The 19,335-nt window shown below is 46.0% G+C and overlaps 1 protein-coding gene and 1 non-coding gene across 2 annotated transcripts; one reads left to right on the forward strand and one right to left on the reverse strand.

Moving 5' to 3' along the window:
• Positions 1–4,127: 4,127 nt before the first annotated feature.
• Positions 4,128–18,874, reverse strand: LOC114817880 (killer cell lectin-like receptor subfamily B member 1B allele A). The gene is made up of 7 exons (XM_029082443.2): positions 18,436–18,874; positions 16,239–16,337; positions 14,208–14,315; positions 11,673–11,833; positions 6,213–6,325; positions 4,789–5,006; positions 4,128–4,132 (listed from the first exon to the last, which is right to left on the reverse strand). Exons 1-7 carry the CDS (start codon positions 18,506–18,508, stop codon positions 4,128–4,130), a joined length of 777 nt encoding a protein of 258 aa, XP_028938276.2. The 5' UTR covers positions 18,509–18,874.
• LOC114818092 lies at positions 12,683–12,820 on the forward strand. Its single transcript, XR_003765913.1, has one exon. It is a non-coding gene; the product is annotated as a small nucleolar RNA SNORA7 (small nucleolar RNA).
• Positions 18,875–19,335: the final 461 nt, after the last annotated feature.

The following is a 19,335-nucleotide window of genomic DNA, read 5'->3' on the forward strand; positions in this document are numbered from 1 at the left end:
CTGAGTAACAGCTCTTGCTGTATCCCCATCCATTTTTCAGCAACCACTGCTAGAGTTGTTGACTTCTTATGGGTGGGTAGGCAGATGGCGGGTAAGCAGTGGGACTGGAAGGAAAAAATGCCAACCCTCCATTTTCCCCGCTCCTTACCTTTCTTGCTTTTTTAATGGTATTGGTTAAGCACTTACTCCGTGCCAGGCACTGTACTAACTGCTAGGGTAGATAATAATAATGATAGTAATGATATTAATGGCATTTGTTAAGTGCTTACTATGTGCCAAGCACAGTACTAAGCACTGGGATTGATACAAGTTAATCAGGTTGGACACAGACCATTACCTACATAGGAATCTCAGTCTTAATCCCCATTTTACAGATGAGGTAACTGAAGCACGGAGAAGTTAAGTGACCGGCCCAAGGTCACCCAGCAGACAAGTGGCAGAGCCTTCTGGCTCCCAGGCCCGTGCTCTACCCACTAGGCCACGGTGCTCTTTCTGAACGCCACTTCAGTAGGAGGATTTGGAAAGTTCATCCTGGTCCTAATCAAGTAAGGAATAGCAGAGCCAGTCTCTTTGTCTCCTGTCACTTCTCCAGCCTTTGAGCTCCTCCCATTCCCTCATCTCCTCTCTCTGGAATGTCTTGGCCTCCATACTGTCCCGGTGTCCAGTCAGCTCCTGCTCCCTTCTCCTGAGACCTGAAGTGGTTTCTGGAGGAGTTGGCTTCTATTCGGTTTCATCAGACCCCGAGAAGAACCCCTACTCCGGAAATTGAGGGGGAAGTTGACTGTACACTGAGTCCTTGACTAAGCTCTGGGAGTCCTACAAGCTCTAACGTTGCAGCCTCTATCCAGCCTGGCGCCATAATACAGTGTCTCATAAAAAACATTTTGAGCTTTCATTACCAGATTTGGAGGATAAATGCAGAGAACTGCCATGAGTAGGCGTCTTTGTGTCTTTTTTTCCTTTTTGCATTGGGGGCTGGGTGTGGATACAGTGGCGAAAGGCTAATTTTGAGCATCATGAGATCAAACCCCAGTTTCCTTCCAAGCAGCTCTGCTCTCTTGGCAGCTGTGCCCAGACAAACCACTTCCTCCTGCCTCTTAGTCACCTCACCATTGGTTTCTGCTCTGCTTGGAGCTCAGTGTTTCCAGGGGCTGGAATCAGAGAAATTCAGAGACTGCAAGTCCTGTGAAAGTGGATGGATGAAACAGGGGTCCATACTAGTTTCTCCATGCCATAGTCCTAGGAAACCTCTAGCATTTCATCTTCGTATCATCATCGATAATATTATTGTTGTTGCCCTCATTATTTTTAATAATTATCAAGTGCTGAACATAGAGGAAATCGTAAATAATTAATAAGTATTATTATTTTCCAATTAGTAGTGCAGTAGTAGTGTTGGAATTTATTGAGCACCTACTAAGTGCAATGTATGGTACTAGAAGCTTGGGAAAACACAACAGATGTGCACCAAAAATTGTTGAACTTTTAAGGATCTCACAGTCAAATGGGAAAACAGATTTTAAAAAATCTTTACATGAAGAAAAGCAGCATGACTTAGTGAAAAGAGCCCATGACAGGAAGTCAGAGGACCTGGGTTCTGGGCCTGAGTCTGCTAATTGCTTGCTGTGCCTCAGGTTATTCAACTGTAAAATGGAGATTCTAGGTCTGTTCCCCTCCAACTTAGACTGTGAGCCCCATGTGGGACAAGGACTGTGCCCGACATGATTAACTTGTACCTACCCCAGCACTTAGATTGGTGCTTGACAAATAATAAGCACTTAATGATATAATAATAATACTACTAGTGATAATTTGGATCAGAATAAATAACTTGAATATGTGATTTAACTCCCTTCTTCTAGAAGCAGTTATGTGCTTTTTGACACGGTCTTTTCTTGGTCTTCCTCTTCCCCCTTTAGTTGTTCCTCTCCACCTCTTTCTCTAGTTCTTTCTCTCCTGCCCACACCCTTATCCATGGCAGTTCCTCTAGGTTGTGTATTCTACCCACATGTTCTACGAGAGGGGAACAGCTTGTTGCTAAAATGCCTAGAATGAGAAGCATAAAGAGCCCTTCACCAATTCAGGTATTCCAAAGGAATAAAGGAGAAGTGGAATTTGGCCAGAATCAGAAAGGAAACTGTGAGATCTTCGAAGAATTGTAAAACTGATTACCCACATGTTTGCTAACGAATGATATTTTAATCGGAGGTATGTACAAAGCAAGCACACAGAGAGAATCAAATAGAAACTTAAAACTATAAGATTTACCCCAGAAACCCCCCCAAATTTATCATCAACTCTCACTTCTCTGTCTTACCTTCCCAACAGTTTGATGCCATTTCTCCTTTCCTTCTCTGAAATTCCCTGGCCAACTTTCAACAGTATCACTGAAGCTTTCGAAAGCACACAGCTCTCATTCAAGACGGTAACGCAGCACAGCCTAGCAGTCCCCCACCTTGAGACCTCTTCCGCCAGAGACCAAAGGTCACAGCCACATAAGCCTTAACACCGTGGACAGAGCAATGAACTGTCATGGGCCCAGTGGCCCAGAGATGCCTTCTCTGAGCTAAAATCTAAGCACGATTTTACAGGTCGTAAACTGCTATGCAAGGCAGATTCCTTCATCTTGTGATAAACTACTGGAGGCCACTCTCCACTTTGGATCCGATTGATCCATCTCCATCTATGATCGATTGATTGACTGGTCTCTGGGGACCCCACACTGTCTCACCAAGTCCAGGTTACCTTCAGAATGCTTGTCGGACCTTACAGGGGTCAGCAATGAGGAGCAATGATGGACTCTATTACCAATGAAATGTTCCAGGTCTCAGCCTAAAGGGTCCAAAGGAAGGACTGGAGTTATTTCTCTCCACACGAGCAGGTAATTTTGAGTTGCTCATGGATTCCAACTGCAGTTGGCTTTAATGAGTGTTTACCAGTGCTCAAAAGGGTCTGCTCTTCACCAGAACAATAGACATCTGGGGTACCCCTGGTGGTCTCCAAAAGTACACAAGAAAGAGGGAGAACAGGTTTGGAACACCCACATTACAGATGAGGAAACTGAGGCCCAGGGAATTTAAGTAACTTACCCAAGGTCTCACAGTAGACAAGTGGCAAGAAGGGATTAGAATCCAGGTCCTCTGACTCTCCAGGCCTGTGCTCTTTTCACTGTGTCATGCTGCTTCTCCAGGGTCCAGCATTTACTTCGCTTCGAGCCTCTCGACATTCGGCTGGCTCCGTGGGTAGACTTCCTGGGACTTTGGGGGGTTATTCTGGTACAGTGGACATCAGTGGCAACATCCGTTAGCCCACTCACAGCCACTGTATCGAAGCGATAGTGACCGTAGCAAGAACTCGGCCTCTCTGTGCTTAATGTCACCAAACACGCTCAAGGGCGACAGAGGAAAAAGAGAAAGATTGCGTTTGGCTGTAGCTGCTGTTGCTGCCTTAGACTGGCTTAGTTTTCATTTGGCTGGAAAATTTTGAGCTTATTATTCAGACTGGGGCATAAATGTCATTATAGGAAAATTAATTGTTGTAATGAGAGAAAAAATGAATAGTAAAGCTAGTGATAGTTCAAATGATGAAAAAGAAAACATGAAGTCTCCCTGAATCGGTTAGGGAGAAACCAATCAGAAAGAGGATTCCGGAGGAAGAGCCACGGGATTGGGGTGGCTGCAGGCTATCCTTCCTGAAGCAGGATAATCCAGGCCCCAAGAAGCAGTGTCTGGCCGTCTGGAACCCTGAAGAATCCTCTAGCTCGTTGGGCCCTTATAGAGAAGCAGCGTGGCTCAGTGGAAAGAGCATGGGTTTAGGAGTCAGAGGTCATGGGTTCTAATGCCAGCTCCGCCGTCTGTCAGCCGTGTGACTTGGGGAAGTCACTTGACTTCTCGGTGCCTCAGTCACCTCATCCGTAAAATGGGGATTAAGACTGTGAGCCCCGCGTGGGACAATCTGATTATCCTCTCACTACCCCAGTGCTTAGAATAGTGCTCGACACATAGCAAGCTCTAAACAAATATCAACATTATCATTATTATTATTATCTGAAAGTAAATGTGGTGTGGTAGTGACAGCACACAGTGACAGAGTTTGGGGTTCTGGTGGCAGAGTCATGCAGACCGCCCTTATCCTGCAAAGGGAAAAAGTAAAGTGTTTCTCAATGCTGGATTTGCCTGGACATTGCTAGTGGACTTTGGACTCCTCCTGTATGACAGCAGAACTGGGGAAACCCCAAACTGTCACACAAGAACATGCTAAACACTTCAAATAGACACGCACACACTCTCGCCCACACATACAATCAGACACACATGCTGTTGGAGAAGTCCTGGGAGGCTGGAATATATATTTTTAATGGCATTTGTTTAAGTGCTCACCCAGAATTGTACTAAACTCTAGGGTAAGTACAACGTTTTACGGTTGGACATAGTCCCTGTTCCCACATGGGACTCACAGTCTGCATCCCCATTTTACAGAATAGGTAACTGAGACCCAGAGAACTCAAGAGATTTTCCCAAGGTTACACAGAAGACAAGTGGTGGAGGTGGGATTAGGGACCCCATGTTCTCTCCACTAGGCCATGCTGCTTCTTTCTTGCTGTTGATTGAGATCTCTCCTGCCGTCTCCTTAGTCACCACCCAGCTCATACAGAATGAAAAGGCCAAATCCAAAGGACATTCCCCACCCCTTTCCCAGAGTCCCAGGGCATGCTGAGGTTCAGGGGTCCACATTACTGCTGGCAGAGCCAGAAATTTGCATTGTCACAACTGTCAAGACCAATTTTACCCCATGAGAGCACAGGACACTGGTTCTTTTTATCTGAGGGTTTGTGCTTTTCATGATATTTATTTGCCTGCTTCTTCTTCCTTTCATTTTTAGGATTTTCCTGGGCACGTTTGTTTTCCTTGAGCTTCTTGTTCTGTTGATCTCTGTGGGGGTCCATTTCACATTGTTTATTTTCCTGCCCCTCATTCTTTTCATTTGTCGGGTTGTTATCCTTGAACCTGTACATAGAAGCAGACATGCTCTATCAGCATTTACAGTGACCTTAAAACAGCATGGGCTACAGCCATTCATTCATTCATTCAATTTATTCAATCGTATTTACTGAGCGCTTACTGTGTGCAGAGGACTGTACTAAACACTTGGAATGTACAATGTGGCAACATACAGAGACAATCCCTGCCCAACATAGGGCTCACAGTCTAAAAGGGGAGACAGACAGCAGAACAAAACAAGCCATGAAAATAACAAATGAAAAAAGTGAAATCAGGCGGCAAGTACAAACCCAGTTCAGCGTAAGGAGCCATCTCTGCTTTAGTCTCCCTTTGGGTTGGTTTCCCTGGAGTGAGTGACTGTAGGAACGTGTGAGGATTTGGTCCTGGCAGATCCTTTTCTAGAGTTAGCCCAGAATTCCAGGGAGCAGGAGAAGGTGGGAGGAAGGGGGAGTGGAACTGAAGGGGGAGGGACATGATTTTGCCAGTCTCCTAGCAAGAGGGAATCCTGGTCCTCCCCACCACACTTTAACCCTACATGCTATTCTCCTTTTTTCTCCTCTAATCCTGTGGATGTGAGTGAGAAGAGGGGAGCGGTACATCTTATTCGTCCTGGAATTAGACCAAAATGTTCCTCCAGGAACCTCCTCCTCATCTACCGCTTAATAACTTCCTCAAATACCACAGTGACCAAACCTTTGAGCTGACAATAATTATTATTACAGTGCTCTAGGTGTCCAGAGTGCCCAGGAAGGCTTTCGGTCCCTCTGAGTGCAGAGAGTCAGGATGGGAAGAGCCGCAGACAGCTGTGCTACTGCTCCGGCGAAGGTCCGGTTAGGCCGAGCAAATCACAGGAGACAGGGTTGAGCGTTAGGTGGGACTAAGGAGGTAGGAGTGGTCTCTTCTGGAGAGCTGAGGTTGAGGAAATGAGTTTTGGGATTGGAGACCCCAAGGGGATGGTTTGACTAGCTGGCTGGGCCGACCAAAGGAGATGGTGCTGTGCCTTTAGGCTACGACTGTGGGAGGAAATGTGACAGGGACACTAATCCTATCCCTGATGATGTCTGGAGGGAGGCAGAATCCCAGGGTCTTCCTTGGGTGAACCAGGCACCGATGGGCAGGGAAGGATGGAGGGAAACCACCACCTGGAGCCCGTGGTAACTGAAAGTCATTCCTGACTCCGCAATCAGAGGTCAAACTCCACGAAATACTCACAGACTCCAGTTAAGGACAGAGTCATTTGACCAGGTCCAGTTGCCTTCAGCGTTTTGAATAGGCAGCCTGATCCAATATTTGCATGACTGTGGTATCTTTGACCAGATGAAGCCCTGGAGAGGGGACAGCAGAGGGTGAGTGGAACCCTGATACCTTGGCATTTTCTCCCTCTGCACAAAAGGGGTCCCTGAATCTGCTGCCCCCACTTCTACGAGAACATCTCTGGACCCAAGAGAGAATGACCAACTCCTCCATCCCACATCCCAATACACCCCAACACTCCAGCTCCACCCATCACAGCACAGCAGATTTACACCTTAATTGTCAGTGGGGAAATGGCAGCCTCACAGGTTGTGGAGGATCCATGAGTGAATTGCAATAATTAGGAAATGGGGGCACAAGAAAACAGATTCTTTCATTCATTCATTCATTCAATCATATTTATTGAGCCCTTACTTTTTGCAGAGCACTGTGCTAAGCGCTTATAAAATATAATTTGGCAAGAAATAGAGACAATCCCTACCCAACAATGGGCTCAGAGTCTAGAAGGGGAGAGACAGACCACAAAACAAAATAAAATAAGTAGACAGGGAACAGCATCTCTAAGTGGAGGGATGGCACCAAGCCGGGAACCTGAGCTGGAGCTCACATATCATGGTCTGAAATTCTCTCTAGAAAATTCTGGACGTTCCACATCTAAGGGTAAACAAACAATCAGGGGCTAGTGAGAGAATTGGTTTTTCTGGGTTCTCTCCTCAGGAAACTATTTCTTCCCTGAGGCACAGACTCACCCAGCATCAGCTTGAAGCAGTCAGGCAGTGATGAATTTCTAATACAGATTCCCAACATGGATGAGCTCTAGTCCTGAACTGTTACAGAGAGCACAGGAGAAGTACAGTTGGCCCCAAACTCCCAGACACTTGACTCTCATCTCTCCATCCACCCAAATTAGGGAAGCTGGAACAAACCTGTGGACATCCCTGTATTTTCCATGTGTGTGTGTTTGTGTGTGTGTGTTAGAATAGGTATGAGTAAGAACATATAAGTGCTTGCTGTGAGCAGAGCCTATAGTTAGGGCTCAGAGGGAATACACAGGTGGGAATCATTAATACTGATGCGACTGGTAATACTAACAGTAATAATGATTATGGTAGAAGTTAAGTGCTTACTAAGTCCTAAGCACTGTTCTAAGCTCTGGGGACAATACAAGTTGATCAGGTTGGACACAATCCCGGTCCAACCTGAGGCTCACATTCAGGTAGGAAGGTGAACAGGAATTGATTTCCACTTTGCATAAGAGGAAATTGAGGCACAGAGAAATTAAGTGACTTGTCCAAGGTCAGACAACGGACAAGTGTCAGAGCCAGGATTAGAACCCAGGTCCTCTGACTCCCGAGTCCTCCATCTCCCAGGGCCCATGCTCCTTCTACTAAATCAGGCTGTTTCCTCCAGGCAAAGCCCCTTTTCCTGTTGACAAAACTATCCTTTTAGTTTAACGGGGACATTACTAATAGGTGATCAAAGCTTCAACCTGCCCCGACTCGCCTCATCCTTGTGGGTCTCCACCCTCCAGTATCAGGGTGAGGATCAGTGCCAATCTCCTTTTACACTCCCGTGGAGAACTCATCCACTACATGCCTTCAATGACCACCTCTGTGCAGATGATTCTCAAACCAGCATCTCCAGCCCCGACTTCTCTCATTCTCGGCTCAGACACATATTTCCTCCTGCCTTCAGAACCTCTCTACTTGGATGTCCCGCTGACTCCTCAAACTTGTGTCTAAAAAGTTGTGTCAAACAAAACTCCTTATCTTCCCTCCCAAACCCTTTCATCCCCATGACTTTCCCATCAGTGTAGATAGCACCACCATCCACTCTGTCTCACAAGCCTGAAACTGTGATGTTATACTCTACTCCTCTCTCTCATTCACCCCATGTATTCAATCTGTCAGCCTTCTCTCTGACCTCCCTTCCTCCTCTCTCGCCCCGCTCCAGTCTATTCTTGACTCCGCTGCCCGGCTCATCTTCCTGCAGAAACGATCTGGGCATGTCACTCCCCTTCTTAAACAACTCCAGTGGTTGCCTATCAACCTCCGCTCCAAACAAAAACTCCTCACTCTAGGCTTCGAGGCTCTCCATCACCTTGCCCCTTTCTACCTCTCCTCCCTTCTCTCTTTCTACCACCCAGCCCGCACGCTCCGCTCCTCTGCCGCCCACCTCCTCACCGTCCCTCGGTCTCGCCTATCCCGCCGTCGACCCCTGGGTCACGTCCTCCCGCGGTCCCGGAACGCCCTCCCTCCTCACCTCCGCCAAACTGATTCTCTTTCCCTCTTCAAAACCCTACTTAAAACTCACCTCCTCCAAGAGGCCTTCCCAGACTGAGCTCCTCTTCTCCCTCTACTCCCTCTGCCATCCCCCCTTTACCTCTCCGCAGCTTAACCCTCATTTTCCCCTTTTCCCTCTGCTCCTCCACCTCTCCCTTCCCATCCCCACAGCACTGTACTCGTCCGCTCAACTGTATATATTTTCGTTACCCTATTTATTTTGTTAATGAATTGTACATCGCCTCGATTCTATTTAGTTGCCATTGTTTTTACGAGATGTTCTTCCCCTTGACTCTATTTATTGCCATTGTTCTTGTCTGTCCGTCTCCCCCGATTAGACTGTAAGCCCGTCAAACGGCAGGGACTGTCTCTATCTGTTGCCGACTTGTTCATCCCAAGCGCTTAGTACAGTGCTCTGCACATAGTAAGCGCTCAATAAATACTATTGAATGAATGAATGAATCTGTCACCTAATCCTGTTGGTTCAAACTTCGCAACATCCCTAAAATCTGCCCACTGCTCTCCATTCAGACTGCTCCCCCATTAATCCAAGTCCTTAACCTATCCCACCTTGACTACTACCTCAGCATCCTGGCTGACCTCCCTGCTCCTGTCCTCTCCCCACTCCAGTCCATACTTCATTCTGCTGCCTGGATTATTTTTCTACCAAATCATTCAGTCCATGTTTTCCCATTCCTCAAGAACCTCGAGCGGTTGCCCACCTACCTCTGCGTCAAACAGAAACTCCTTATCATAGACACAGTTCACTCGATCACCTTTCCCCTTCCTTCCTTACCTCATTGCTTTCCTACTGCAACCCAGCCCACACACTTCACAAGGTTCAAACTGTACCTTTATCTCATCTCTCTCAATCACATTTATTGAGCACTTAACTGTGTGCAGAGCACTGTACTAAGCACTTGGGAGAATACCATAGACATACTCCCTGCCCCCAGTGAGCACTGAATCCTCATCCATGTTCTTCTCCTCGACTGAAACTCCCCCCCTCTTGAAATCTGACAAGACTACCACTCTCCCCAGCTTCAAGGCTTCATTTAAAGCACATCTCCTCCCAAAGACCTTCCTCAACTAAATCCCCATTTCCTCTTCTTCCACTTCCTATTGTGGCACCTTCACACTGGATCTCACCCATTATTCACCCTTCCCTCAGCCCCATAGCATTTAAATATATATGTGTAATTTATTTATTTTTATTGTGTCAGTCTCCCCTGCTAGACTGAAAAATTACTGTGGGCAGGGAATGTGTCTACAAACTCTATTATATTGTATTCTCCCAAGTGTTTATTACAGTCCTCTGCACAGAGTAAGTGCTCAGTAAAATTGATTGATTGATTGCTCAGTGATCTCTCTAACTTAACTATTCTCTTTTCCTACTATGCTCCATCTCACTCTCTCCATTCTTCTCAAGTTAGCTTACTCTTTGTGCGCCACATTGTCTATTCTCCCGCCTGTGATGCCTTGCTGACAGGTTTCCTCTTGCTTGGAGCTCCCTCCCTCTTGAAACCCATCAGTCCTCAGCTCTCTCTACCTTCAAAGACTTTCTGAAAGCACACCTCCTCCAGGAGGCTTCCCTCAATTCATTTTCCTTATCCCCTAATCATCTTATCTTCTCAACTATCATCTCAGCACTTTTTTACCACCTCACAATTTATGCGTTCACACCCCTCCGTAGTACTTTTGCACATATCCGTTTAAATATTCTACACTTTGACCACTTCTTTTAATTTGTAAATTTTTTGTGTGTGTGTTGAGTCTCCAATTAGATAATAATCTCCTAGAAGGGTAGCATCTTTATTCATTCATTCATTCATTCATTCATTCATATTTAATGAATACTGTGTGCAGAGCACTGTACTAAGTGATTGGAAACTACAATTCAGCAAGAAATGAAGACAATCCCTACTCAGCAGACTCACAGTCTAAGATGGGGTAGACAGACAACAAAACAAAACAAAGCAAGTGGATAGGCATCCACTTGAGAATCAGCATGGTCTAATGGAAAGAACATGTTCCTAGGAATTAAGGGGCCTGGGTTCTAATCCAAGCTGGGCAACCTGCCTGCAGTGGGACCTTGAGCAAGACGCTTAACTTCTCTGTGCCTCAATTTCCTCATCTGGAAAATGGAGATTAATTGCCTGTCCTCCCTCATCTTCATCATCAGTGGTATTTATTGAATGTTTACTAAGTGCAAAGCACTGTTCTAGGTTCTTGGGAGAGTACAGTCTGACGGAATTGGCAGATATGTTCCCTTTCCATGATGAGCTTATGTCCACAATGTCCATGTCCCCCTGAGTCATGGCCTGTGACCTACCTAATTGTCACATGTATACCTCAGCACTTAATATAGTGCGTGGAACATATTATGTGCTTAAATACTATTATAAAAACAGTTATTATCGTTATTTTTATTGCTGTGGTGTGACGACTTCTCCTCTTTGTAATCGACAGCATATCTCTTTAGTGCTTTGAATTACTTCCAGAGATTCATTACTCTTCGTGACAGCCTCAGTGATTGACTATCATGTGCTCTCCTGAAAGACATCTCAACCTCTGGGTAATATATGATGATGATGATGGTGTTTAAGCACTTACTATGTGCCAAGCACTGTTCTAAGCGCTGGGGTAGATACAGGGTAGTCCCCTGTGGGGCTCACAATTTTAATCCCCATTCTACAGATGAAGTAACTGAGAGGTTAAGTGACTTGCCCAAAGTCATACAGCTGACAAGTGGCAGAGCAGGGATTAGAACCCATGTCCTCTGATTCCCAAGCCTATGTCGCATAGTGTAAATGAATAGAATTATAGATATATACATGTCATTAATAAAATAAATAGAATAACAAATATGTACATATATACACAAGTGAGGTTGGGCGGGGAGGGAGGTAGAGCAGAGGGAGGGAGTCAGGGCGATGAGGAGGGAAGGAGGAGCAGAGTGAAAGGGGGGCTCAGTCTGGGAAGGCCTCCTGGAAGAGGTGCTCCTTCTTTGGCTCTACGTATTCTCCTGATCTCTTAGCACAGAGAAGGCGTCAAAAAGAGCAATTGTTCACTGTCCGGAAAAAAAGTAGGTGCTCAAAAAAGCTATTGATTGGTCGATTGAAATTTCAATCCTCACCAGTTCACACATATCCCGAATCACAGTCAGATTTGACTTCCTTCCCTCACAGTCGGCGTCACTGTCATTCCAGGTTCTGATTCTACTCCCGTTGGAAAACCAATAGCATTTCCCTTGGTGCAGCTGCCAGTCTTCTGGGCATGTTCGTAGAGTGGGTACCACTGGGAAGAGAAAGAAGATGAGCAGTTCTCAGGTCTCTAAAACCAGAACCATCCCGGCTCTGCCACATGTCTGCTGTGTGAACTTGGGGACAAGTCACTTCACTTCTCTGGGCCTCAGTTACCTCATCTGTAAAATGGGGATTAAGAGTGGGAACCCCATGAAGGACAGGGACTGGGTCCAACCTGACTAATTTGAATCTACCACAGCACTTAGAACAGTGTTTGGCACATAGTAAGCACTTAACAAGTACCATAATTATTATCAGTATAATTATTATCTTCTCTGGATCCTGGGGCGAATGTCACAGTTACTGAGGCACAGAGAAGTGAAGTGACTTGTCCAAAGTCACATGGCAGACAAGTATCTGAGCCTGGATTAGAACCCTGGTCCTCGGGCTCCCAGGCCATTGCTCTTTCGACAAGGCAATACTGCTTCCTGCATAATAGCATAGTTGATAGTAAAGTATAATATAATTGTATTAAGAAGTAGTAGTCAGAAGAAAGGAAGAAGCAAGTAGTAAGAAGCAGCATGGCCTTGTGGTTAGAGCACAGGCTTGGGAGTCAGAAGGTCATGGGTTCTAATTTTGGCTCTGTCGCTTGCCAGCTGTGTGACCTTGGGCCAGTCACTTCATTTTTCTGGGCCTCTGTTACCTCATCTGTAAAAGGGGGATCGAGACTGGGAGGTCCATGTGGGATAGGCCCAGAGAAATGAAGTGACTTGTCCAATCGGTGTCAGAGCCGGCTTAGAACCCAGGTCCTCTGATGCCCAGGCCCATGCTCTTTCCACAAGGCCAAACTGCTTCCTGCACAGTAAAATGGTACTTAGTAGAATATAATATGGTACTAATTCCCCCCTCATGGTAGCACCTGGAGAGTTTCCAGGACTCTACCAGTCTCCACTATGGGAGGGAGAGTCACGTAGAGGCTTACCCATTCCATTCCTAGCTTAGGCAGAGGCTAGTGAGTGGAAGGCAATCTGCTACAAGTCAAAACTCATCTGTGTTGGGAAGCAGCGGCATGGGAGAGAGTCATGGGCGGAGACTCGAGTTTACTGCGCGGAAGGAGGTAGTGGTAAACCTCTTGCGTATTTTTACCGAGAAAGCTAGGGATACGTTGCCAGTACGACTGCAGATGGAGGTGGGGGGTTCTGGGAGAGATGTGTCCATGGCGTCGCTAGGAGTTGGAGACGACTCGACAGCGTAAGAAAAGACTATGCTAACTAGTAGTAGTAGTGCTGTATTATTATTATTATTATTGTTAGTGATAGTATATTAGGAGTAGTAGTTGGAGAATAGTATACTCTCATAGACTGATACTGGAAGGAGCTGGGTGTGTTTTTCCCCTTCCAACTGGGGGAAATAGTTCTCGTGTTTGATCTGATTATTTTGCATCTATTCCAGCTCTCAGAACAGAGCTTGGCACGTAGCAAACGCTTAATAAATGTCATCATTAGAAATAGAAACCAGAAAGAGTGTCAGCGATTAACCACGGCCACCCAACTAGTGCTGGGCCAAGCAGGTGTCTGAAACTAAGACTCTGCCAGCCCTTACAATGTATTTCAGTTGCTGGTGTTTATTGAGGTCCTACGGTGTGCAGAGCACTGTACTAAATGTTTAGGAGAATTTACAGTTAGTGAACCTGTCAGGGGGCTGAGAAGGGTGATTGTGTGAACCAACTAGAGGGTTTGAGAATAAATTATTTCATGGATCGGTTGACTTGCTTTTCAGGTCAAGAGCAGTTATATTGTCAAATGCCTCGAGATTACACTGGGATCCAGTATACATGTGAGATATGTCACTTTGAAGTGGGGAGTCCTTGGAAGATCAAGTGATCCATCCCCCTGCCTCCAAACAGAACTATCCCTAAAGCACCCAAGCAATCAACAGATGACATTTCTTGAGCACATACAGTATGTAGAGCACTGTACTAAACACTTGAGAGTGTATGATGCACCAGAGCTGGTAGACACATTCCCTGCCCACAGCAAGCTTACACCTAAGCTTCATGAGAAGCAGCGTGGCTCAGTGGAAAGAGCACGCGCTTTGGAGTCAGAGGTCATGAGTTCGAATCCCAGCTCCGCCACTTGTCAGCTGTGTGACTGTGGGCAAGTCACTTAACTCCTCTGTGCCTCAGTTACCTCATCTATAAAATGGGGATTAAGACTGTGAGCCCCACGTGGGACAACCTGATTCCCTTGTGTTTACCCCAGCGCTTAGAACAGTGCTCGGCACATAGTAAGCGCTTAACAAATACCAACATTATTATTATTATTACCTAAGGCAGTTACTCCGTCATTTTATTGTTAAAGTTACTGAAGGAAAGATAATTCCCTTGCCCTTGGAGAACCCTCCAGTCTGAAGCAGATTAAAGTCACCTGTTGAGGGATCGTTTCCATCTGGACTTGTTCCTGGGCAACTGCTACTTTCAGCTGCATTTCCTGCGCCAAACTGCAGGCATTCCAGTGAGTTCATCTGTTTTAAAACTAGCAAAGGAAGAGAGAGATATGGCAGAGGTCAATCCCAAGCCTGAAACTTTGCCCTCCCTGTAGCTCTGAAGAGACTCTGAACGGAAACGTCTTTCAAATTGAGTAAGTCATTCGAAGGAAAACCAAAACTGTGGTTTCTCACAATGGCAGATGTTCCTAAGGGCTGATGGGGAATAGGCAATTTAACTCTTGGAGTTTTCCTAAGGACAAAGAATTGTACCAGTAGAGGAGGGAAGAAGACGTTCTCTGAGCCCTCTTTGAAAACTAGAAATTTGAATGTTAAAAGAGGAAAATATTGAGGCCTGAAAGCTCTTGTCTCATGGTCTTCTCCGGTTGGGCCCCGGTCCTGGGTCCAGGACTCAGTGTCAGTGAGGGGGGTGGACGGTGAGCCCACCCTGGGGGTGACCAGGCCTGATGAGAGCCGGGCAACTGGAGCCGGGGTAGTCCTGGAGTCACCGGATATGGGGTCTGCAACTGGTGGTCACATGTCACCCGAGTCCTGCCTCTAGCCTGGAACAACTTCTCTCTTCACATAGGAAAACAATCACTTTCGCGACCTTACGATCCTTGTTAAAATAATAATAATAATAATAATAATGTTGGTATTTGTTAAGCGCTTACTATGTGCAGAGCACTGTTCTAAGCGCTGGGGTAGACATGGGGGAATCAGATTGTCCCACGTGGGGCTCACAGTCTTAATCCCATTTGACAGATGAGGTAACTGAGGCACAGAGAAGTGAAGTGACTTGCCCACAGTCACACAGCTGACAAGTGGCAGAGCTGGGAATCGAACCCATGACCTCTGACTCCAAAGCCCATGCTCTTTCCACTGAGCCATGCTGCTTATCTCCTCCAGCTACATACATCTGTACAACAAAATACATCTCCTCCAACTAAGCCCTCATTTCCTTTCTCCCAATCACTCCTGTATTACCTTGCAATTGGATTACGTACCCTTTATTGACTCCCCCTTGGCCCCACAGCCTTAATGTACATAGCTGTAATTGTTTTTTAACTTATGTTTATGTCTGTTTCCCAATCTGGGCTGTAAACTACCTGTGGGAGAGAAGGTGTCCGGAGACTCCGTTAGGTTGTACTCTCCCAATCACTTAATACAGTGCTCTGCACACAGTAAGCACTCAATAAATACAATTAATTGGTTGATTTACTGGGGTGGGGGTGTGCATGTCTCAGTGAAGTCCTGAGGCAGCTGCTGATCCAAGCCTGCACTGCACATGAACAACCTCAAGAGCCCTGGCCTGGGGCCGCTGATTCAACTGAAATTGCTCAGCACACCTAAGGGGATGGTCAGGACAACCTTCCCCCAACCCAACTGCACACTTCAGTTTGCACTCTGCCTGACCTCTGGTCAGTAAAACTGCACCTTCTGACCGAGAGAGGGAGGGCACTCATTCTTTCAGTAGAAAGAAGAAGCTATCCTTCCCTTGGTCATTAACATAAAAATTGTACAGTGCTTGGCACATAATAAGCACTTAACAAATACCATTATTATTATTTTATTTTTAGTATTTCTAGTTCTCAATTCTCTTGTTCAAGGGCTCTGATTTGAGTGTCAAATCCCATCATTTTAGAGCTCAGTAAATAGTAAGAGAAGGTGAAATGTAATTCCAGAGGAGGATTTGGCATTAGTACTCAGCTGTAAACTCGCCACAAGCAGGGCCTGCATCTTCTACTATTATCACGTGCTCCCAAGTGCTTAGTATGGTGCTGTGGATTCAAGTGCTTCAAAAATGTGGATGATATTGTTGGTCGTTTAGGCAATGGAACTTGCAAATATGTACCCGTGACTGAACAGAGTGAAATTTCTTCATTCATTCAATTGTATTTATTGTGCATTTACTGTGTGCAGAGCACTGTACTGAGCACTTGGAAAGTACAATTCGGAGTGAAATAACTTACCCAAAGAACACAGCGTTAGCACTGCCAGAAGGAGGAGAATGTTCACTGCACATTCCAGTTTCAGAGTAACCTCGTGCCAATGGGGATATTGATGAGAATCTATACAGTGAGAATGTTTTATTGAAAAACTGTTCACTTAAAAGGTGACCCATCATCATATTTTATGTCAGTCTAGTTTTCATCAGGTCTGTCACCTGTCCGGTGTGAACGTGGCACTGATCAATCAATCAATCAGTGGTATTTTTGAACACTTACTATGTACTAAACACTCTAGGAACTTCTTGGGAGAGTAAATTATGACAGAGTTGGTAGACATGTTCCCTGCCCAGAATGAGCTTACAGTCTAGAGGGGAAGAGAGGCATTCAAATAAATTAAGAATGTATGCCAAAGAATGTAGGGCTGAGGGTGGATAACAACTATATAAAGGGTACAAATCCAAATCGTGGGTGACCCCGAAGGGAGAGGGAATAGGGAAAATGAGGGCATAGTTGGGGAAAGGTCTCTTGGAGAAGATGTGATTTTAAGGAGGCTCTAAAGGTGCGGAGAGTGGTGGTATGCAGGAAACGAAGGGGAATAAGCTCCTTGTGTGCAGGGAATGGGCCTACCCACTTTGTTGTACTGTACCCTCTGTTGTAGAGAAGCAGCGTGGCTTAGTGGGAAGAGCCTGGGCTTGGGAGTCAGAGGTGGTGGGTTCTAACCCCGGCTCTGCCAATTGTCAGCACTGTGACTTTGGGCAAGTCACCTAACTTCTCTGTGCCTCAGTTACCTCATCTGTAAAATGGGGATTAAATGTGAGCCTCATGTGGGACAACCTGATGACCCTGTATCCACCCCAGCGCTTAGAACAGTGCTCTGCACATAGTAAGCGCTTAACAAATACCAACATTATCATTATTATTAGCCTCCTAAACACTTAGTATAGTTTAGTGTTCTGAACACAGTCAGTGCTCAATAAATGCCATTGATTGATTGAGTGAGGGAGTTCCAGGCCAGATGGAGGATGTGGGCAATGGATGGGTGGCATGATAGATGATTTCAAAGTACAATGAATAGGTTGGCATTAGAAGAACAAAGTCTTAAGTCTGACGTATTTATTTTGGGGCACCAAATAGTCAGAGCTTTTCCTACTCCAGGAAGATGGCCGAGTCCACACTCAGTTTCCTCAGTTCCCTCTCGGGCCGGGAACGGAGGTGACAGAGTGGCCGCCAGCTCTCTGCGGATCTCGTTCAGGACCGCTGGGTCCCTTGTAACTGTGCTCACTACTGCAGCTTCGGCTCCAGAGATCCTGTGGTGGTGACAGCAGGAAGAGCCGCTTCTGTCCTCAAGGCTATGGTTGCTGTTGCTCAAGGTCATACAAGGGGCTCACAGAGTTCCCCTTCTTCTGTCCTCAAGGCTATGGTTGCTGTTGCTCAAGGTCATACAAGGGGCCCTCAGAGTTTCCCTTCGTCAGCAAGCCCAGAAACAAACCTTCAGCTGACTGGCTAGAGCACAGGCCTGGGAGTCAGAAGGACTTGGGTTCTAATCCCAGGTCCACCACTTTTCTGCCGTGTGACCTGGTTCAAGTCGTTCATTCAGTTCATTCAATCATTTTTTTGAGCTCTTGGAAAGTACAATTCACCTAACTTCTCTGTGCCTCCGTTACCTCATCTGTAAAATGGGGATTTTAGACTGTGAGCCCCGTGTGGGGCATGGACTGTGTCCAACCTGACAGTGCCGTATCTGCTTAGAACAGTGCCCAGCTTATAGTAAATGCTTAACAAAACCATAAGAAAAAACAGGGAAAAAACAAACAGCCTGGAGAGAAGTTGCTGCTTCAGGAGCAGTGATTACCATATAGCTCCTCCAGGGCACAGGCTTACCTCTGTCTTGGAGTAACAACCCCAGAGAAACAGCACGTCTGAACTATGTCTCGAATTTTGACTACTCGACACACACACATGTGCGTGCACACAACATTCTCTCCCCCACCCCGCCCTGGCTGTTCAGCCTTAAATGTTATCCTTAAATTTAACATTCACAGACTGAACTATTTGAGTTCTAAGCTAGTCCCATTTTACAGTCCAGAGACAGATAGAAGTGATCACCCTCATTCCCTTACCCTTCCCTCTCTCTCTGGGTATCCCCAGGAGATCAGGGCTGGAGCATGACAGCAGGAAGCTGGAATGCCCTGAGCAAAATAGGAAAGACCAATGTTACCTGGAGGCGGAGGGGAAGGCTTCCCTTGTTTGGACCGGAGTTTCAGTGTCGTGTAGCCTTCTTCATCCTGCATCCTCCTGCCCTTGAGGCAGGGTGAGTTTGCCAGCCTTGGGTAACAGAGATGGAGAGAAATTGTCTCCCTGGCCAAGACCTTCAACCACCCGGAGGACTCTGACTGTTACCTCCTTTGAAGTCCTACAGGTTGAGTCCACAGAGAAGGAACAGAAAATAGAAGCCTTGCTGAGGGGTTTGCAAAATCCACTCAAGTCCAACTTCAGCAGCACTTCCCGTTGCAGTTGTTTTTCAGAGCTGGGCCATGTTTTGTCTGATTCCCTGAGTGTGTTGGCTCTTATACAGTATGAAGTTCTCAGTAGGGAAGGTTTACTTCCTTTGGATTAATATGTTTAGGGAATTTTTGCATTCTGCTGCTACTACTGGAGACCAAATGCTGTGGGCAAAGAACAAATGGTCTGACCCATTGGCCATGGTCTTTGATTTCACAAAAGGTGAGCTAAGGTGGAAAATCCTTCCAGTTTGTGAAATGTGGATGAGAGAATCATTATTGTTACTATTATTATTATTATTAATGTCATTATCATTATCAGCATAGTATTTGTTAAGCACTATGTGTCAAGCACTGTTCTAAGCACTGGGGTAGGTACAAGTCAATCAGGTCAGACACATTTAGGGTTCACAGGTTAGCTGGGAGGGAGAACAGGTATTGAATCCTCATTTTACATTTGAGGAAACAGGCATATTGAATCCTCATTTTAAATTTGAGGAAATGAGGCACAGAGAAGTTAAGCGACTTGCTCAAGGTCACACTGCAAGCAAATGGCAGAGCAGGGATTAGAACCCAGGCCCTCTGACCACCAGGCCTCTTTCCACTAGGCTGGGCTC

Source organism: Ornithorhynchus anatinus, chromosome 17 (genome assembly GCF_004115215.2).
Source record: "Ornithorhynchus anatinus isolate Pmale09 chromosome 17, mOrnAna1.pri.v4, whole genome shotgun sequence".
NCBI classification, from domain to species: Eukaryota; Metazoa; Chordata; class Mammalia; order Monotremata; family Ornithorhynchidae; genus Ornithorhynchus; species Ornithorhynchus anatinus.